The sequence below is a fragment of the Danio rerio genome, chromosome 24 (assembly GCF_052040795.2).
Source record: "Danio rerio strain M-AB ecotype USA chromosome 24, GRCz13ab, whole genome shotgun sequence".
NCBI lineage: Eukaryota > Metazoa > Chordata > Actinopteri > Cypriniformes > Danionidae > Danio > Danio rerio.
This window is the reverse complement of record NC_141044.1, coordinates 39,743,165-39,763,216: the sequence shown is the minus strand read 5'-3', so window position 1 is coordinate 39,763,216 and position 20,052 is coordinate 39,743,165. Positions and strand designations below refer to the sequence as shown.

General features: G+C 36.0%; 2 protein-coding genes across 6 annotated transcripts in view; one reads left to right on the top strand and one right to left on the bottom strand.

Moving 5' to 3' along the window:
* Positions 1 to 678: 678 nt before the first annotated feature.
* Positions 679 to 20,052, bottom strand: part of map3k14b (mitogen-activated protein kinase kinase kinase 14b) — a 471,535-nt gene continuing 452,161 nt past the window's right edge. For all 5 annotated transcript variants that reach the window (XR_015525285.1, XR_015525288.1, XR_015525287.1 and 2 more), the window contains exon 10: positions 679 to 723. The gene's annotated coding sequence lies outside the window, so the exon portion shown is untranslated. The remainder of the gene's footprint in view (positions 724 to 20,052) is intronic.
* On the top strand, positions 1,394 to 18,434 carry fam171a2b (family with sequence similarity 171 member A2b). The gene is made up of 8 exons (XM_087310092.1): positions 1,394 to 1,567; positions 7,289 to 7,516; positions 9,407 to 9,499; positions 10,348 to 10,500; positions 11,891 to 12,070; positions 12,361 to 12,474; positions 12,561 to 12,687; positions 13,139 to 18,434. Exons 1-8 carry the CDS (start codon positions 1,471 to 1,473, stop codon positions 14,694 to 14,696), a joined length of 2,550 nt encoding a protein of 849 aa, XP_087166218.1. The 5' UTR covers positions 1,394 to 1,470; the 3' UTR covers positions 14,697 to 18,434.

Genomic DNA, 20,052 nt, shown 5'->3' with positions numbered 1-20,052 from the left:
TGTTTATCTGCCTGCACTATTAAATGTTTGTATATTAACTTATGCAGGAATTTATATATTAATTTATGTAGTAACATTATATATATTTATATATTTACATATGTTTATGCACAAACACACACACACACACACACACACACACACACACACACACATATATATATATATAAATCAAGTAGTATAGAAAAAAATATATATATAGTACATTTTTAGGTTATTATTTTTACTATTTTATGTTATTTATTTAATTGCTTGGTAATTATTTATATTTTTATTATGATATTGTTGTTAGGTTATTATAATTATTTGTCAATTTTTTATTTATTTAAATTATTGTTATTATTATTGTATACTTTTGCTTTACATATAAAGCTGTTTACTTTCAATTAGATGTTTTGGGTCATATTCTTGATATTTAAAAGAGGTTCATTATTAATTATTTATATAATATACTTATTTATGCAGGAATTTGTGTGTGTGTATGAATATATATATATATATATATATATATATATTTATATATATTACGATTGTGCATTATATATTATACATTAGATTAGTCAGTACTAAAGCCAAATCCGTAGCTAATCTAACAAAATAAGTTACGATAACGGTCCAAAAATTAGTACACCCAAATTTATATGTAAAAGAAAAATATTCATTCATTCATTTTCTTTTCGGCTTAGTCCCTTTATTAATCTGAGGTTGCCACAGCGGAATGAACTGCCAACTTATCCAGCAAGTTTTTATGCAGCAGATGCCCTTCCAGCTGCAACCCATCTTTGGGAGACATCCACACACATTCATTTACTATGGACAATTTAGCTTACCCAATTCACCTGTACCGCATGCCTTTGGACTGTGGGGTAAACCGGAGCACACGGAGGAAACCCATGCGAACGCAAAAAGAACATGCAAACTCCACACAGAATTCCCAACTGACCTAGCCGAGGCTCAAACCAGCGACCTTCTTGCTGTGAGGCGACAGCACTACCTACTGCGCCACTGCGTTGCCAAAAGAAAAGTATTACATACACATTTTAAAAAAAGAGGAACAATCAAGAGAAGCAAAAAATATCTATATTTTTATTTGTAGGTGTAATTTAATTGTATTATCTTTTAATTTCTAAACATGTTTGGTGACTTAAATATTATTTTAATAAATATATCTGTTTAATAAATCTATTTTGTTTAAATGCACCAAATACACTGCCTAAATTCCCTGAGAAATGGATAAAAGGATTTATTTTCAAAATGGGCTGTACTCAATTATGCTGAGCATTGTATATTATATATAAATATAAGCGCACCTCTGGGTCTGGCCGCGCGAGGCCGCTGTTTCTCCCTCAGCTGACAATGAGCGGCAATCAGCGCAGCATCCCCGCATCACACTGGAGGATGCTGGCAACCATGTCTGAAAAAACACACACATATGGCTGACGAGCTGGAAACGGCGATGTAGCTTTGAAGATGCCATCTTTTCTCGTCTCTCGTTTTCTCTTCTTCCTCATTCTGTCCGTTTTTAAAGGCACAGCCGGCAAATCGCTCCCCGAGAGAGAAGCTGTGGGTGAGTATAGAGAAGAAAGAGGCGCATCGCGGTGTGGATGGATGAGGGAGTGGTGTTGGCCTGCTTCACAAAAACATCGAGCCATCCTACTAAAATATGATGACAAAAAACAAAACAAAACATGCATTAGTCGATTCACGATTCATAATTGCTGACATCATCGGACGAATATTCGCATCGCGTGGCTAATAGACTGTAAACAATACGCGCATCTGCTGTATCACTGAAATATTGGCCTCTATAAATTCACTATCGGATGTTATGAATGTAATACATGCATGAAAAATAGCACATCCAAATAGCTAAGTTTGTGCAAATCTGAGAAATCTAAGGGCTGGGTAAAAGCAAAAGTGATGACTTCTGCATGCTATTGTTGGATGCGATATGACATGCCTCGTGTTTTTATGAGACGAGCAAATCGGTGCCAGAATCCACACAAGGATATGAAATACTTGGGTAATTTTGCTTAATCACTGTACTTATTAATTCATTGCATGGCTAATAGACTGTAAACAACACGTGCATGAACTGTACATTACTAAAATATTGGCCTCCACTCTGTTAAAATAGCTGGGTTAAAAATACCTCAACATATAATCCAACTAGTACCTTCCCATGTTATTTAACCCAATGCACTGGGTTATATAATCTAATCCAATGCATTGGGTTATTCTAATTAAATGTTATTTTTTTCCCATTCTGGCAAGGGCGTAGATTTGCTCTTGATATTGGTGGGGACGTACATCCCTAGAGCACATGTATTGAATGGCACAAATTCATTTTTGTGCTTTTAAAAACATTTAAACACTTAATAATATAAAACAACAATTACTAAGGCAAGTCCTATGCTGCAAAAGTCAATTTACATGATTTTACTGTGATCTGGCTTTGGAGGGGTATGAATGTACAGAAATTTAGAGAGGTATGTGACTCAATTTAACAGTTTATCCCTATTGTTTATACAGTATTATAAATAATAGTAAACCCTTTAAGCACATCTAGGTTACTAAGGGTTGACAGAGCATTATTTTATTTTGAAGGCGTTTAAATTATTGGTGGGGACATTTCAGTAATTGGTGGTTATTGGTGGGGACATGTCCCGTCCGTCCATGCCAATTCTACGCCCTTGGATTCTGGTAATACTATTGAAGTATTACTATTAATTTTACAATTGAAGCGGAGTAAATAAATAACACACAGTATTCAAAAGCATTGTAAATGCTTGATTTCCATTACATTTTAGTTCCGGACACTTTTGTTAACATTAAGAATCACAAACAATAAAGAAACAGAGCAATGTACAGACGGTTATAAACTGTGCGAGCAGAAAATCCTGTGTTGATGGAGCAGAATATGGAGCTCTGTGTGCTGTAGAGACTGCCCAGCAGCTGCAGCACGCTTCACTCAGTGTCCACTAAGTACAATACATCTTAACCACATACAAACGGTTCTAAAAGACGGTAAACGGATATAAAAACCATGACATGGAGAGGTAATTTGATTTAAAAAAATTAACAATATTATTGCGTTAGAGCTTAAATAAACTTTATAACGCAAAAACAACATTACGCACACACATTAATACAGCTGTTTTGTGTCAGTTAAATCAGTTGACTGCTAAAATCTCAATTTTACACCCAACTGCTCGGGTTATTAAATAAATAACCAAATAAAGGTTAAAAATAACTCAACAAAGCACCACATACCATAACTCAACTGTTTTTTTTTAAAATTTTGGTAGAACTAAATATGTTTACCTCAACCATTGGGTTAAATAAATAACTCAATGTTTTTCAGTGTATAAATTAACTACCTGATGTTATGAATGTACTGCATGCACTTACATCAAAATAGCTTTTTGTGTGCCTGCAGTTATCTGAATAAGAGATTTAAAGGGGTCGTGTTGAACAAAAGGTGCTTATTTATGACTTCTGCATGCTGTTGTTGCTATTATTGGATGTGATATGACAAATATAGGGCCTATACCTTGTGTTGTTTTTATGAGAGTCAAGCAAATCTGTGGACGAATCCACAGGGGTGTAAAATACTTAGGTATACTTTGCCTGATTGCTGTACTTCACCATTCGCATAGCGAATAGGAATCAATACATGCATGTAAATTAATACTAAAATATTGGCCTCTATAAATTGACTACCTGATGGTATGAGTGTATTGCATGCACCAAAATCAAAATAGCTTTTTGTGTGCCTGCAGTTATGCGAATTTGAGTTTCAAAGGGGTCCTGCATTAAAAAAGTGCTTGTCGATGACTTCTGCATGCTGTTGTTGGATGCCATATGACAGATACACGCTGTGAGAGCCGAGCAAATTTGTGCCCGAATCCACAGGGGTGTAAAATACTTAGGTAATATAGCTTAATTACTGTACTTATTCCTTTGGATTAATAGACTGGAATCAATATGTGCATTTCTAAAATATTGGCCACTATAAATTAACTACCTGATGTTATGTATGTAATGCATGCACGTAAATCAAAAGAGCTTTTTGTGTGCCTGCAGTTATGCAAATTTGAGATTTAAAGGGGTCGTGTTGAAAAATAAAAGTGCTTATTTATGACTTCTGCATGCTGTTGTGGGATGCGATATAACAGATACACCTCGTGTTTTTATGAGAGCAGAGCAAATTTGTGCCTGAATCCACAGATGTGTAAAACACATGGGTAATTTTGCTAAATTACCGTACTTATCAATTCACATTGCGTGGCTAATACTGTAGATTGGAATCAATATGTAATATGTACATTACTAAATTTTTGGCCTCTATAAATTCATTACCTGATGTTATGAATGTATTGCATGCACAGAAAAAGTAGCACATCAAAATAGCTTCATGTGTGCTTGTTAATTTAGGCAGACTTGAGATGTTCAAAGGGCTGGCTAAAAGCAAAAGTGTTTATTTATGATTTTTGCATGCTGTTGTTGAATGCGATATGACAGATATACCTCTTGTTTTTATGGGAGCCGTGGAAATCTGTGCTCGAATTCACACAGGGGTGTAATACTTGGGTAATTTTGCCTAAATAATGTGCTTAAGCATCATCTTGGGGGTGTTTGCGCTTCACTGAAGTGCTGGTTAAAGGGAAAGTTCTACTAAAAATGAATTTACTCTCGCTCAGGCCATCCAAGATTAAATTTTTCATCAGTAGAGTCTTCTTGCTGTGAGGCACTTGTGCTTCCCATTGCCCCACCGTGTCGGCCAAATTATCGTCATTTAAAAGACAAATCTATATGCATTTTAGAATATAATAAACCTGATGAAATAGAGATGTTTATATGTATTTCGCTTCGTTATTATTTTTTTCTAGCTTATTATTTTTATTCAATTACACTCTAAAAAATAACTCAAGAGGTCTGTTACCACTACATAGTTTAATACATTATTGTAACTTTAAAAATTCTAAAATGCTGATTAGATTAAAACTTTTAAATTTCCAGAATAATTTTATTAAGTTTTCAAAACAGGAAAATATTGAAAATTACATCAATTTAAAAATTCGGCTAATTTAAAAGTAAACAAAAATGTCAATTACTTTTAAACAATATTTAACTTGTAGCAACCCAAAGAAATTGGGTTGATAACTCAATTTTTCCACGTTAATGGAGTTGTTTTGTATTTTTCCACACACTGATGTTTTTTGCTGTTTTTTATACTGATAATATGGAACACTACATGTTTTTGTTTTGTAAAACAATAAAAACCTGTTTTATAAAAAAAAAAAATTACTGAAAAACAAAAATGCTGTTGTGAAATGTATTTCATACAAGCATGAACAGTAAATTTGCCAAAAAAATAAAATTAAATTAAACAATTACAGCTACTTAATTTATTTGAGGTTCTAAACTTAAAAAAAATGCAATTACGCACATAACACTGGATTTGTTTTCAATTTTAATTAAAAAAAACTATTTGAAACAACTTATTTTTTTGAGTTCTCAACTTAAAAAAATGGAGTTTATGCTAAGTAAAAATGCCTCTGATTGAAGAGGAAAAGATTTGGCTAACAAAATAAAGTTTGTTGTCTGAACCTCATTTTGTCAGATGTTGTCGTAACTTGAATATATTAATGCAAACTGTTGCATTCATTTTTTTTGTTTTGTCTAAACAATATTTTTTAGAGTGTATTTACATGAATTACGTTTGCTTTACATTTACAGCATTTACTTTCAAGCAAGTATGTTTTGAGCCAGATGCTTGTATAATAATAAATATAATATACTCAACAATATACTCATAATATACTCAATTACACAAAACTGTTTTTGCTGTTTGTTCAAACTACAACCTTAAAATTAGCTGAATCAACACAATTCTTGAGTTTTTTTTTTTTTAAAGCGTAATTGTTTTATACAAGGGAGCCGCTGGGGGGTGGGTGTGGTTGGGTTGGGAGAGTTGGGACGATTCTAGGGGCCCATTCATTTAGGGTGGCCCCAGAGACATTATGAGGAGCCTACTGAACCAACTCCCCATCCCTCGACTCACTTTCATCAACAACAACTTCCAACATCCCCACCTATCCCCTCCACGACTCTAAGGGCCCATACATTTACGCCCCATTCACACGTGGCTTCAGCATCAACGCTTGACTGAAGGCGTGTCTGAAGTTGAGGCTGAAGCGATCGTCACAGCAGCGTCGGCCAATGAAATTCAGTCAGCAATCCGCTTGTTAAGTGATGACGTGTTTGTGACGTATGTAATACTGTTTCCGGGTCCAAGCTGCCATTCATTTGAGTGGAGAAATCATTCGTTTATGATCACGTTTTATTCCTATCAAACATTAAAGTTAATTTTACATAAAGTCATAGTGTACACAACAATCTCTGTGCTTGCTGCATAACAAATACAGAAAATTTTACAATTTACAAAAAATTAATCACTTTCTGGCCATCGGATATTAGGCATGGACATATATACTGCCCTCGTGATTTTCGAAAGCATTAAATCACTTTGTAAACGTTTATTATTACCATTTCATGAGTCTCCCCATTCAGTTGAATAGAGCGCTTGGACCCGGAAGCCGCTTTGCGTGACGTCACACTTAACAAGCGGATAGGCTATTTATGTGATGCATTTGCATACAGCGATCTGATTGGCTGACACTTCCGTCAGCGCTTGAAAAGTTGAGCTAGACCCAACTTCTGCAGCGAGCAACGCCTCTGAAGCACCTCCGACAGATACACAGTGCAGTTCGGCAACGCCTGGCGTCACCCATTTAAAGTGAATTTAAATTAAATTTTTGAAAACACTTAAGTTAACTTATTTTGAGTTGGGACAACATGAAGAAATTGTGTGGAACCCTGAATTTTTACTGTCTTTTTACTAGATTGTTAATTAATTTATTTATTTACACAAGTTATTTTTGCTTTACATTTTCTTACAGCATTTACTTTCAAGCAAGTATGTTTTAAGCCAGATACTTGTGATTTAGGTTTACTATACACACTTTTCCTTTTAGAGTATAGTATACGCAATTAAACACTCAAGTAGCTCAAACTACTAATTGTAAATGAGCTGAAACAACACAATTCTTAGGATTTTTGTTGGGCCGAAAAAAGATTTGCTGGGACAACATGAATGAAATCTGTGGAATCCAGCATCTGTTAAAGTCAGGATTAATTACAGCACAGGCTAATTAACGTGTCACTGTGAATGTAATTAAGTGTGTAAGTGTTGGTGATATGAGCTTTGTTCTGTGTGTGTCAGAGGTGCAGGTGAGGGTGCAGGTGTTTGACGGTGGTGACCTTTCACCTTTGCCCAACGCCGCTCTTGCTGTTCATGGAAACCAGAGTCTGCTTGCGCAGAGCCGTGCAGGCAGCGACGGCGTGCAGGTGGTCAGCTTCACGTACCGCACGGGAACATGGGTAATCATAACAGCATCCCAGAGAGATTACCTCACCAGCTCAGTGCCATGGCACGCCAGCCGTCTGCCCTGTGAGTGAACACATGACAGCTAAAAAATCTGAAGGATTTCATGACAGAATGTTGTTGTTTTTTTTCAGTCTTTGAGGGTTTTATAAAGTGTGTTGGTTTATCTCAGGTCTTAGTGCTCCAATGATTTATTCATAACGTTTAAAAAAAATCTGTTTAATCTTCCCGTTTATTGTTTCTATCAGTGAATCATAAAAAATGTATTGTATGCTCGAACCAGCGACCTTCTTGCTGTGAGCCGACAGCACTACCTACTGTGCCACTGCTTCGCCAATAGTGTAAGTGTGTGAATGAATGTGTGTGGAGGTTTCCCAGAGATGGGTTGCAGCTGGAAGGGCATCCGCTGCGTAAAACATATGCTGGAATAGTTGACGGTTCATTCCGCTGTAGTGACCCCTGATTAATAAAGGGACTAAGCTGAAAAGAAAATGAATGAATGAATATTATTATTACTTTTATTATTATTATTATTAATTGTAATATTAACAAAAGCAATAATGACTGGATTAATCCTTTCATTTCAAACTACATACAATATGAAAGCAGTTATTTAACATTTTAATAAATATTTAACAATTTAACCATTTTTTTTTACATTTAATAAATGCCGCTTTCCCAGAGATGGGTTGCGGCTGGAAGGGCATCCGCTGCGTAAAAATGTGCTGGATAAGTTGGCGGTTCATTCCGCTGTGGCGACCCCGGATTGATAAAGGGACTAAGCCGACAAGAAAATGAATGAATAAATACCGCCTTGATGAACAAAATAATTTTCTTAAAAAAAAAAAACTGACCCCAAACTTTTGACTGGTAGTTTATATATGCTGACAAAGTTTCAATTCACTATAATCTTCTATGTGAAGCTGCTTTGACACAATCTACATTGTAAAAGCACTATACAAATAAAGATGGATTGAAGTTAATTGAATATATTTTTTTTCTTGAAATCAATCAATCAATCAATCAATTTATTTCACAGAAAGGGACAGTGTACATTAATCAACATTCCTAAAAAATTTAAATGTACCCAAATTAGCACAAAGGCTAGTTTTCAGTGGTAGTGTCAGATGTTATAGGCTTATAAATCAATAAAATTACAAATTTAAATGATAAATTAAACTTAGATGGACACCAAAAAACCACCACCACAACAGCAAAAACCCTTTTGTGTCAAGTGTTAAAATGTTAACTTTATGTCTTGTCCTGAAATAATTCAGTGTGCACACCCTAATAGAAATCTATGTTTAGAGTTTTAAAATGCATGGCGCTGCGTGGCACGGCGCGTCGCCAATTGGTGCATCTGGTGTGCGACCCCATTTGCTCTACACTTCACAATGATAATTGTTTTTCATAAAATTATATTAATTATATTAAAATCATATGAATTATATTACAATTATATTAATTATATTAAAATTACATTGATTATTTATGTTAAAAAAAGATTTTATTGCAAAAAAAAAAACACTATTACAATACAAATTGTTACATATCGTTATTTTTGTTGTTGTTCTTCAACAATAAGGAAGGAAAAAAATCTAAAATCAGTAAAAGAGAAAAATGGAAACGAGTAATAAAAGAGTACAGAAAATGTACTTTTAATCAACTGAATGCAGTCATTCAACAACCACAATCAAATTTTTAGATATGTTGTCAATGTTAAAAGTAAATATGTACAATTAAACAGTATAATAATAGTTAAAATGAAATAAAAATGTAATTATACTTTGCAAATCTGACTTTTTTTATACCGCTCACCTGACTTTTTTTAAAAACATGTCTGTAGTCACATTAACTATCATTTATTTATTTATTCTGATATTTTTTAATTTATTAATTTATACCTGTTAATATACCTGTTCAACAAATCTCTCTGTCTGTCTGTCCATGTGTTAGTGTATGCCTCGGTCAGCCTTTACCTGATGGCCCAGAAGCCCGGCACACTGATCCTATATGATGATGTCATCCAGGTGTTTCATGGCTCCCCAAGTAAGTAAACATCTGGGACCGTATTTACTATCACCAAGAAAATCTGGAGAGAAAAATATTGGATTATTTATCTTTAAGATAGTTGGTGCGATGAAATATGAGGAAGTTGACATATGCATGACTTAGCCTTTTCACCCACTCAAGCTTAAGTCAAACTGACACCTCCGGTTCCTCCAGCTGTCGCCATAGCAACAGCAGAAACACATTATATTTCCATCACAAAAACTTCTGACATCTGAATGTGCTAATTGCTCTAATTCCCAGATAATGATAGGACATTCAGTGCGCCGTAAAGACAGACACTGTATGGTTATTATCAATGACGCATTGCATTTCACTACATATTAGAATAAAGGAAGTGAACTGCAATGAATATGGCATTTAGTCATGCTTAGAAAACCAAAGCCTTGCACACACAATGCAAACAGACATTTTTACTAAAGATTATTTAGTTCCAAGTCTTAAAGGGATAGTTCACCTACAAATAAAATGTACTCATTATTTAATCTCCCTCAAGTGGTTCCAAATCAGAGATTCTATCTTCTGTTGAACACAAAGGAAGATATTTTGAAGAATGTTGGAAACCTGTAACCATTGACTTTCATAGTAGGAAAAACAAATACCATCGAAGTCAATAGTTACACGTTTTCAGCATTTTTCTAATTATCTTCCTTTGTGTTCTACAGAAGAAAGAAACTCATAAAGGTTTGAAAGAAGTAAAGGATGAGTAAATGATGACAGAATTTTCATTTTTGGGTGAACTATCATTTTAAAAATTCAATCTAATTAATCTCAAATACTTCTTGTAAGTGAATGCACTTACTTTCTGTTACTCTGTAAACCTTTAGGTGGGCGGAGCCAGCCGTGGCTGCAGGTTCCAAGGCGGAGCCTACAGTTTAACTCCTCCTACACAGAACTGACGGCAGTTTTAACAACAGCAAGAGAGCAGAATGAAATCAACTCCTTCCCTTACCCACTCGCTCTGGAACCAAACAACACAGGTCTCTAAAGTCTCTCTAGATATTTGCACATTTTTAATATTAAAGGTGCAGTGTGTAGGATTGACTAGATATTGTGGGCCAAATTCCAAATATTGGAGAGGGTTTTTTCACTTGATCCCCCCCCAATGATGACTGGATGCACACGCAGGTTGCCAGATGGCCTTACACTGTTATCTGCTCAGCTAATGTTTACCTTTGTAATATTTGTATCATTCATTCATTCAATTTCCTTCGGGTTAGTCCCTTTACTTATCAGGGGTTGCCACAGTGGAATGAACCGCCAACTTATCCTGCATATGTTTTACACAGCTGATGCTTTTCCAGCTGCAACCCAGTACTGGGAAATGCCCATGAACACTCATTCACACACACTCATACACTACAGCTAATTTAGTTTATTCAATTCACCTATAGCACATGTGCTTGGACTGTGGAGAAAACCCACGCCAACACAAGGAGAACATGCAAACTCCACACAGAAATGCCAACTATCCCAGCCGGGATGCGACAGTGCTAATCACTGTCGCATATTTGTATTATTTGCTAATTAAAACCACCTTATGTCAATTTCTTTGAATCTTCATCTCATTTTAGAGGCCTGCTACTGTCACGTTTACAGCTGCACCTGCGTACATTGATGCAACCTTATGACTGAAACAAAATACAATGTTGTCCTTCAAGGGCAAGCGCAGGACGTTAACATAATGTCATATTGACGTTGTACCTCAACATCGTGGGGGGCGATGGATTTTGTTTGGAAATGAAAATCACGTTGGCGTCAGAACCCAACATCAGGCGGACATTAATGTTCAACGTCCAACCTTAAATCAACCAAATATCAACATCTAATCATGTTACACCTTTACTTTGTGTGAACGTTACCACTATGACGTCTATCAGACGTTGGATTTTGGTCACCTTCCAACACAACCTAAAATCAACCAAATATCAACGTAATTTAACGTCGTTTTTGGGCGTTAAAATAACGTTGTCCTTTGATGCTGGCTAGACAATGAATTTGGTCACCTGACGTCACAACCTAAATCTAACCTTATTTTAATGTCTTATGAAGTTGTGTGCCTGCTGCGATGGGTTCTGAAATACTGGCAGGGGGCTGGTTATAGAGACCAAAACAAAGACAGACATTTTGGCGCACATTTTCAAAGCAGAATAACTGACCTTAGTGTTGTTTCTATACAACAGATAAACAAGTATGTTCACCTAGCATGCTTCTCAAATATCTGGAAACTTATTACAGTATTTTAATGCTTTATAAAAGTCAAAAAACATACATACAGCACCTTTAATAAATGCTCATGAGACTTTTTAGATTGCATATATGTAGGGGAGCCTTGATGTGTGAATGTTCATGATGGTGTAATCATTTAAGGAGGAGAAAATGGCTGGACGGACCTGACAACGATAGCAGCAGTCAGTGCACAGTTGTTTGACCGCGAGGGCCGAGCTGTTGAAGTCAGTGAGCCTGTCCACATCTCTGTGCCTCTGCCGTCTGATACACACATACGATCTGCCAGCAGCATACCTGTATGGATGTACGACACCAAGACAGGTACAATCACGCCTTAGAAACCTTAAAGGTTTAGTACGCATAATAAAATCCCTGTATTCATTTACTCATTGAGTTTCCTTCTTCTGTTCGAAGTTATTAAGAAGTTATTTAAAAGAATGCTGGTTGATGCTACCCATTGACTTCCATGGTAATGGAAGATGTTTATTTAAAGATGTACTGTAGCAGACGTCGTTTATGCAATTGTACAAATCAAAAATTGTAATGCATTATGACAATTAAAGCCTAAATATTGCTAGATCCTCATTTTGGAAATAACCTTTGATGTCCAGGACTTTGGGTTCGAAATGGAACAGGATTTATCATTCGAGAGGGATCTCAGCTAAGATGGGACTTCACTGCGTCCCAGCTGGGCTACTGGATCGCTGCCTTCCGAGCTTCATCAGGTGATACACCCAAATGCAAAAACACACATATTTGCATCTTGACTCAAGCACAAAAATGCTGATCCTGCTTTGTATTTGTACACAAGGCTCAGGTTTGTCTCACCCAGGCCTGAGGGACATCACGGCCTACCACACCTTCTTCTTGCTGTCCATCCTGGGATCTCTCGCTCTGCTTGTGCTAGTCTTGCTCTGTGTCTTACTCTACTACTGCAGGTGTGTATTTGTAGACTAGCTTGCCTAGTCTTTGTCTAAAACAGGGGTCACCAATCTCGGTCCTGGAGGGCCGGTGTCCCTTCAGGGTTTAGCTCCAACTTGCCTCAACACACCTGCCTGGATGTTTCAAGTATACCTAGTAAGAGCTTGATTAGCTTGTTCAGGTGTGTTTGATTAGGGTTGGAGCTAAAATCTGAAGGACACTGGCCCTCCAGGAACAAGTTTGGTGACCATTGGTCTAAACCAGGGGTCACCAATCTCTTTTGCTTTTCCTTAAACTATTGGTAATATTTAGAGCGGGGTGTAGATTTCATTCCACTCACTGTACATTATAACTAGCAAAACAACACCAACATACCAAATGTCACCTTAAGCAATGTTTTCCCAATGAGCCTGATTGATCGTAAGATATCTTTTGAAGATTTGCTAAATGTCAGCATCTGTTTTCCAGACGAAGGTGTCTGAAGCCCCGACGGCAGCAGAAACAGGTTCAAGTTCCATCTGCTTTGAATGGATCCAGGAAGGACCAAGGCACCTCCACGTCCCACTTGAACCTCATCTGCGGAGGCCATGTTGAATCTGCTGCCTCCAATGGCAACTTGGACGCCAATAAATCCGAGGGATCCCCATCCCATGCCTTCAAAAGTGCCCGAGATGAGTTTACCCGGCACATTCCTGCCCATAAGCTACGCCATTCCTCAAAGAACAAGCAATCCAAAGGAGCCCAAAGAAATCCCGAGAGTTTCCCCATGAAGGTGCATCAATCTACAGATACAAGCAATCTGGATAGCAATCTTCTACATGAAAACTACGGCCGCAACTACAGTTCTGACGACAAGGATCAAGACTATCGCCGCAGACATGTTGTCAATGATAACCGAGGCTACACATCCGACCCGCCTTCCCCACCACTTGTTGACAAGCCTCCAGAGTATTCACAGGTTTTGCAAGGGCCAGATCATCTCGCTCGTCCAACATCACTCAACACACAACCAGGTCAGATTATATTCTGCAGCTCATTAGATCAGATGAAGGAGAACATGTATCGTACTATGGTACCAACTCTTGTAATCCCAGCCCACTACATGAGGTTCTCCTCTGAGTTTGGTGGCTCAGATCAAGGTAAGGATGGAACAAATCAATCAGATCGAGATGGACAGAGTTCACAAGGTACCAGCAGTGGGATTCAAAGCCAAATCCATCAAGGACAGACCCCAGGATCAGGACATACCGATGGCCAGCAAGGTGCATCTCCTGCAGGCTCTGATGACAGCGTTTGGCCCTCCAGTGGTACACCAGCTCCGGTCCACATTCCAGTTTTATTCAATGACTCCACGATTTCACAGATGAACGGAGAGCTGCAAGCACTTACAGAGAAGAAGCTTCTGGAACTGGGGGTGAAGCAGCATCCTCGGGCATGGTTCATCTCTCTTGACGGACGCGCCAATGCTCACGTACGTCACTCATACATTGACGTAGGTGCTGATCACGGCCATAGTGGAACACACAGTGGAAACCACAGCGCCCAAAGCACCTTGAGTGCCCCAGCTGGGAGTAGTAAGGACCGAAGCATTGATGCAAGTCTACAAGACACCCAACATGATCGCAAATCTGCATCTGGTCGCAAGACCAAAGAGGAGCACCATGGAAGCAGCCGTAAGGGGCATGGAGGAAGCAGCTTTGGTGGAGGGAAACACTACTCCAAACCTGCCTACCATGACCCGCTTGACCTAAGTGGAGGGGTGAGTCGGATGGGGGCGAGTTCGCCATTGGAAAACCCTCTAACGCCTCTTTTGGATGATGGTCCCGAAGAGCCAAGGGGGTCTTCAATGCCGAGAAGGGGTCGAAGCAGGGGGAACAGCTCACGTAGTAGCAACAGCGAAACGCAGCGTGACTCCGTTACCAGCCCTGAAGATGACAATGATCTTGATGACAAGGAGGAGAACAAGAAGAGCCCCTGGCAGCGTATTGAAGAGCGCCCCCTCATGGTGTTTCATCCGAAGAAGTAGAGCAAGAAAATCAATCCCAACAGCTGCCTTGACCGATTAGCCAAACTAGAGATGTGTTCAAATTGAAGTTTCACTCAACTATATTCAAAGGATGACTATCTGTGTCTTTATAGTTTGATGGACATTTCACATAAGATTGTTATGCCGTTGGATTTATTTTTGGCTTTCTATGACAACAGACTTCCACTGATCAATTTGAATGCATCTCAGGGGTCAAAGAACACAAATTAGGTGGCATCATACCATCTTAGTGTTTTGCACACCAAGGATTACACTAAATCCAAGACTAGTTAAGGTGAGGAGAACGCCATTGCAGATGGAAGAACGCAAGAAACCAAACAACTGGGCGAGTGCATTAAAATAAAGCACAACACATCCACACAATATTTCCAAATGAATCAGAAATACTCAAGTACCTTTTCCCTCTCAATGGCTTCAACGTTTTGAATGAATGGATTTCTCGAATACTTCGATAAGTTGGATCAAGACCTTGATGTTTACCAAGAACTCCATGTTAAACTTTTAGAGACCTGTTTCCTTATGTTCTAATGCAGTATATTCCTTGGTATTTCTGCTTATTCTTTTACCTTCAGTACTCATTATTATGATGTCAGTTCCTCATTCGATCTTTCATAATAATTTTATACGTAATGTACATCGCTAATCCAGAATTTCAGATTTCAAACATTCCAGATTTTTTACCGCTAGTCCTTAATTAGTAGATTCAGTGCATTTAAGTTTAATGTTCACATTTGTTTGTGATGTGATGTTAAAGCAATTTATGAAGTCATCATACCGTGCATTTTTAAATTTATTGTATTATAAAATCCTGTCCTTTTTATACCACATTTTCCATTCAAGTGCGGATCTTGAGTCTAGTATTTGAGGATGTGATTGATTGAAACTCAGCACTTGCGTTAAAGTGTAAAGTGTTTCAAATAATGTTTGTGGAGCCCGTTTTCACTTGAGGAGGAATGAAATTAAATGAAAAAGCATTGACAGTGAAATAGTAGATTTGAATGTACTTTCCCCACAGTTAAGCCCAAAGTATACGTTTGATAGTGTGCACAAACACAGTCGCCTGCCAGTCTTTATTGTGTCTGTGCATTTTCTCTCTTTGAAAATTATCACTGATAAAACTGCCTTTGCCGGTTAATTTTGTACATTTTTATTTCCTGACTTTGCTAGAACGGCACGGTTCAATATTAACAGCAAAGTGATCAAATTAAGTAGTGCAAAAATTATTCAAAGTGCATTTGAAAACTGTATCTAATTTGTCGAAAAAATCAGAAGAAAAATAACAAAATTATCAGTATACTTTGGGCTTCAGTATTTTCAGCTGGGCTTTTCATTAATTTCAAACAGAGCCATTAGCATTTTGTGTATATGTATGATAGTCTATATGTGCATGAGAAAACTAGTATAGGATAGATTTTTTTATGCCTACAAATGAAAATAGACACTATTCAAGCATGAAGGTGGATGTAGATGCACTGTAAAAGGTGATTATTTACTTAAAATAAGTGAGAAAAGCCGTTGCCTAAAACGCGACAAATCAAGCAAACCTTTTGTAACTTGGAAGTGTTAAGTTGATTTAACTTAGTTTTTACTGAAATTTACTTAAGAAGGCGTCTATTTTACTCACTTAACTAAAGTCAACTAATCAGATTTAAATCAACAGATTCACTCACTTATTTTAGGTTAAGTCAACTAATTACTTTCAAAGCAGCAGGTTTACTCACCTATTTTAAGTAAAGTCAACTACTTGCTTTCGAAACATCAGGTTTACTCATCTATTTTAAGTAAAGTCAACTAATCGTTTTTAAAAGCAGCAGGTTTACTCACTTATTTTAAGTAAAGTCAACTACTTGCTTTCAAAACATCAGGTTTACTCATCTATTTTAAGTAAAGTCAACTAATCGTTTTTAAAAGCGGCAGGTTTACTCACTTATTTTAAGTAAAGTCAACTAATTGCTTTTAAAGCAACAGGTTTACTTACTTATCTAAGGTAAACTCAACTAATCATTTTAAAAGCAACAGGTTCACTCACTTATTTCAAGCAAACTAAACGCTTTCAAAGCAACAGGTTTGCGCACTTATTTTAAGTAAAGTCAACTAATTGTTTTTAAAAGCAGCAGGTTTACTCACTTATTTTAAGTAAAGTCAACTAGTTGCTTTTAAAGCAACAGGTTTACCTACTTATCTAAAGTAAAGTCAACTAATCATATTAAAAGAAACAGGTTTAGCTACTTATCTAAGGTAAAGTCAACTAATCTTTTTAAAAGCAACAGGTTTACTCATTTTAAGTAAAGTCAACTAATCGTTTTAAAAGAGCAGGTTTATTTACTTATATTAAGTAAAGTCAACTAATTGCTTTTAAAGCAACAGGTTTACCTACTTATCTAAAGTAAAGTCAACTAATCGTTTTAAAAGCAACAGGTTTACTCACTTATCTTAAGTAAAGTCAATTAATCACTTTTAAAGCAGCAGGTCTGCTCACTTATTTTAAGTAAAGTCAACTAATCTTTTTAAAAGCAACAGGTTTACTCATTTTAAGTAAAGTCAACTAATCGTTTTAAAAGAGCAGATTTATTTACTTATATTAAGTAAAGTCAACTAATTGCTTTTAAAGCAACAGGTTTACCTACTTATCTAAAGTAAAGTCAACTAATCGTTTTAAAAGCAACAGGTTTACTCACTTATCTTAAGTAAAGTCAATTAATCACTTTTAAAGCAGCAGGTCTGCTCACTTATTTTAAGTAAAGTCAACTAATCGTTTTAAAAGCAACAGGTTTAGTCACTTATCTTAAGTAAAGTCAACTAATTGCTTTTAAAGCAACAGGTTTACCTACTTATCTAAAGTAAAGTCAACTAATCGTTTTAAAAGCAACAGGTTTACTCACTTATCTTAAGTAAAGTCAACTAATCGCTTTTAAAGCAACAGGTTTACTCTTAACTTATATATTTTTTAAAGCAACAGGTTTACTTACTGTATTGATCTTGAATAAAGTGTACTAATTGATTTAAAGCAACAGGTTTACTCACTTTTTTAAGTAAAGTCAACTAATCGTTTTAAAAGTAACAGGTTATTTACTTATCGTAAGTAAAGTCAATTATTGCTTTTAAAATAACAAGCTGACTTACTTATCTTAAGTCAACTAATCATTTTTTACAGTGTGCCTAATGTATAGAAATTTGCCAAAATTTAAAATGCCAGTTAGAAATAAGATACAGTTTACAGGCCAGTGTTTGGCCCGTCAAAAATGTTCCAGCGCTGTTATTATTCATACAATCTGTAACTTGCATTGACTGTGAAAGAAGTCTGACTTGGGATCATTTTTATAAGCCATTCAAATGTTAAAAGCAAGACACTTTTAATTGCTACTTTTCTATTTTACAATTTTGTACACGAATTCAGCATTATTTGACCCGTCATCAAAACAAGCACATGTGTAATTGTTAAAGCAACAGATATACAGGGTACCTTATTGAGAATAGACACCCAAGAGCAACTTGAAGACTATCAAACATGATTCAAAGAGACTTTTACTAAAATAGCTCTGCTCATGCTGATCTGGTGCCAATCACATGTAGACCGCTGATTAATGCTGTCTCCTGTAATGACTGTCAACTTGCTGGAAATGACACCGCTGTTGCTACATGTCTCATATGCATGTCATTTGCTTTGCAACCATCACTTCCTTATTTTAAATACAAATTTGACTGGAACTTTAAGTACATTGTAAAAAGTACATACATATATATATATATATATATATATATATATATATATTTGTTATTCGACAGGTTTCAAATGATTATTGTTATTTATTTAAGGTTATGAATTGCATTGATTTTTGCTCTGTTGACTTTTGATGTTGAAAATTCAACTCCGCAGTTTAGGAAAGTGACTTTTATAGGCATTTTAGTGTATTAAATAAAAATTTAAACGTAAATTTTAATGCATAATTAAATGACAAACTAAATACTGGAAGTTTATAACCTGGTTTTTGTGCTGTAATTCATATTTGCACTGTAAAAATGATCTGATACTTAACAAATAAAGTGTTTTTTGTTTAATTACAGTTGTAAATTGCAACATGGGGTGTTGATCTCTGCTCTGTTGACTTTTGATGTTGAAATTTCGACTCTACATTTTAACAAAGTGACTTTAATTGACATTTTAATAGTTTGAAATAATATAATGTATGATAATTTATAGACAAATATGTGTAAAATAACAGAAAATGTACTGCAGTTTATTACAAGGTTTTTGTAGCATAATATACAACACCAACACAGACAATATATCACTTTAAACTATTAAAAATGTTTATAAAAGTCACTTTTTAAAAACTTTTTAAGGTTAAAAGTTGTTGGAAGAAAGATCAAGGTCCCATAATGCAAATCATAAGCACAAATAAACAGGGAAAAGTAAATACATGAATCCCAAAATAAAGAAAACTGCTCATTTTTACTTCAAAATATCACTTCAAACTATTAGAAATGTCAACAAAAGTCACTTTTTCAAACTTTTCAACATCAAAAGTTGCTGGAGGACAGCTCAAGATCCCATAATGCAATACAAAAGCTTAAAAATCAACCTATTTTACAGATATTATTTTTTACAGTGCACAAGATTATCCACTCACAGTTGGCCATTACGAAAGAGGCTTAAAACCTAGAGCAAGCTGAATGTTACAGAGGATTTTAGTATGTTTTGTATTATATACAAGGTGCTTAAACCCCTAAACCTTACATACATTATGATTATCAAAAAACTGACCCACGATTTCACCGTTTTTTTAAATGCACACTCTTTTCAGCATGAGTTTCACTCGAACCTGTAAAAAGTGAAATCAAAGCCATTCTCCTCCTCTGTGTGTTCATATTTAATTCATCACCTGTACGCAGGAAATCTCGATATGCCTTTGTCTATTTATCACGTGATGTGGTGCTCTAAAAGACATTTCCCTCTGTACCTTGTAAATATTTCTCTGTTTGACCGATTATGATGATGTTGTTTCCATTGTGCACAACGGCTTGGCTTAACTGTTCTAAAATCATGTCAGATTGAACTTTTTGCAATTTTATAATTTGTTCATGATATCTTCACATGTGAAATGGACTGTTTCACTTCTGACGTGTCCAAAAGTCATGTGCTGCGAAATAAAGAAATGCCACTTCTTCTTGGGTTTTTCCTTCATTTCTTGTTTGTTGTTATAAATAAAACTGAAACTATAAGAATCATGCTCTTTTTTACACATGTGACATCCTCCTGTTAACTTGGTAACACTTTACAATAAGGTTCATTAGTTAATGCATATACTAACGTGAACTAATCATGAACAACACA

Coding starts and splice junctions, on each gene's coding strand:
- fam171a2b (XM_087310092.1), top strand. CDS start 1,471: ATGCCATCTTTTCTCGTCTCTCGTTTTCTCTTCTTCCTCATTCTGTCC. Junction 10,501..11,890: donor TCTGGAACCAAACAACACAG/GTCTCTAAAGTC, acceptor TAATCATTTAAG/GAGGAGAAAATGGCTGGACG. Junction 12,071..12,360: donor GATGTACGACACCAAGACAG/GTACAATCACGC, acceptor TTTGATGTCCAG/GACTTTGGGTTCGAAATGGA.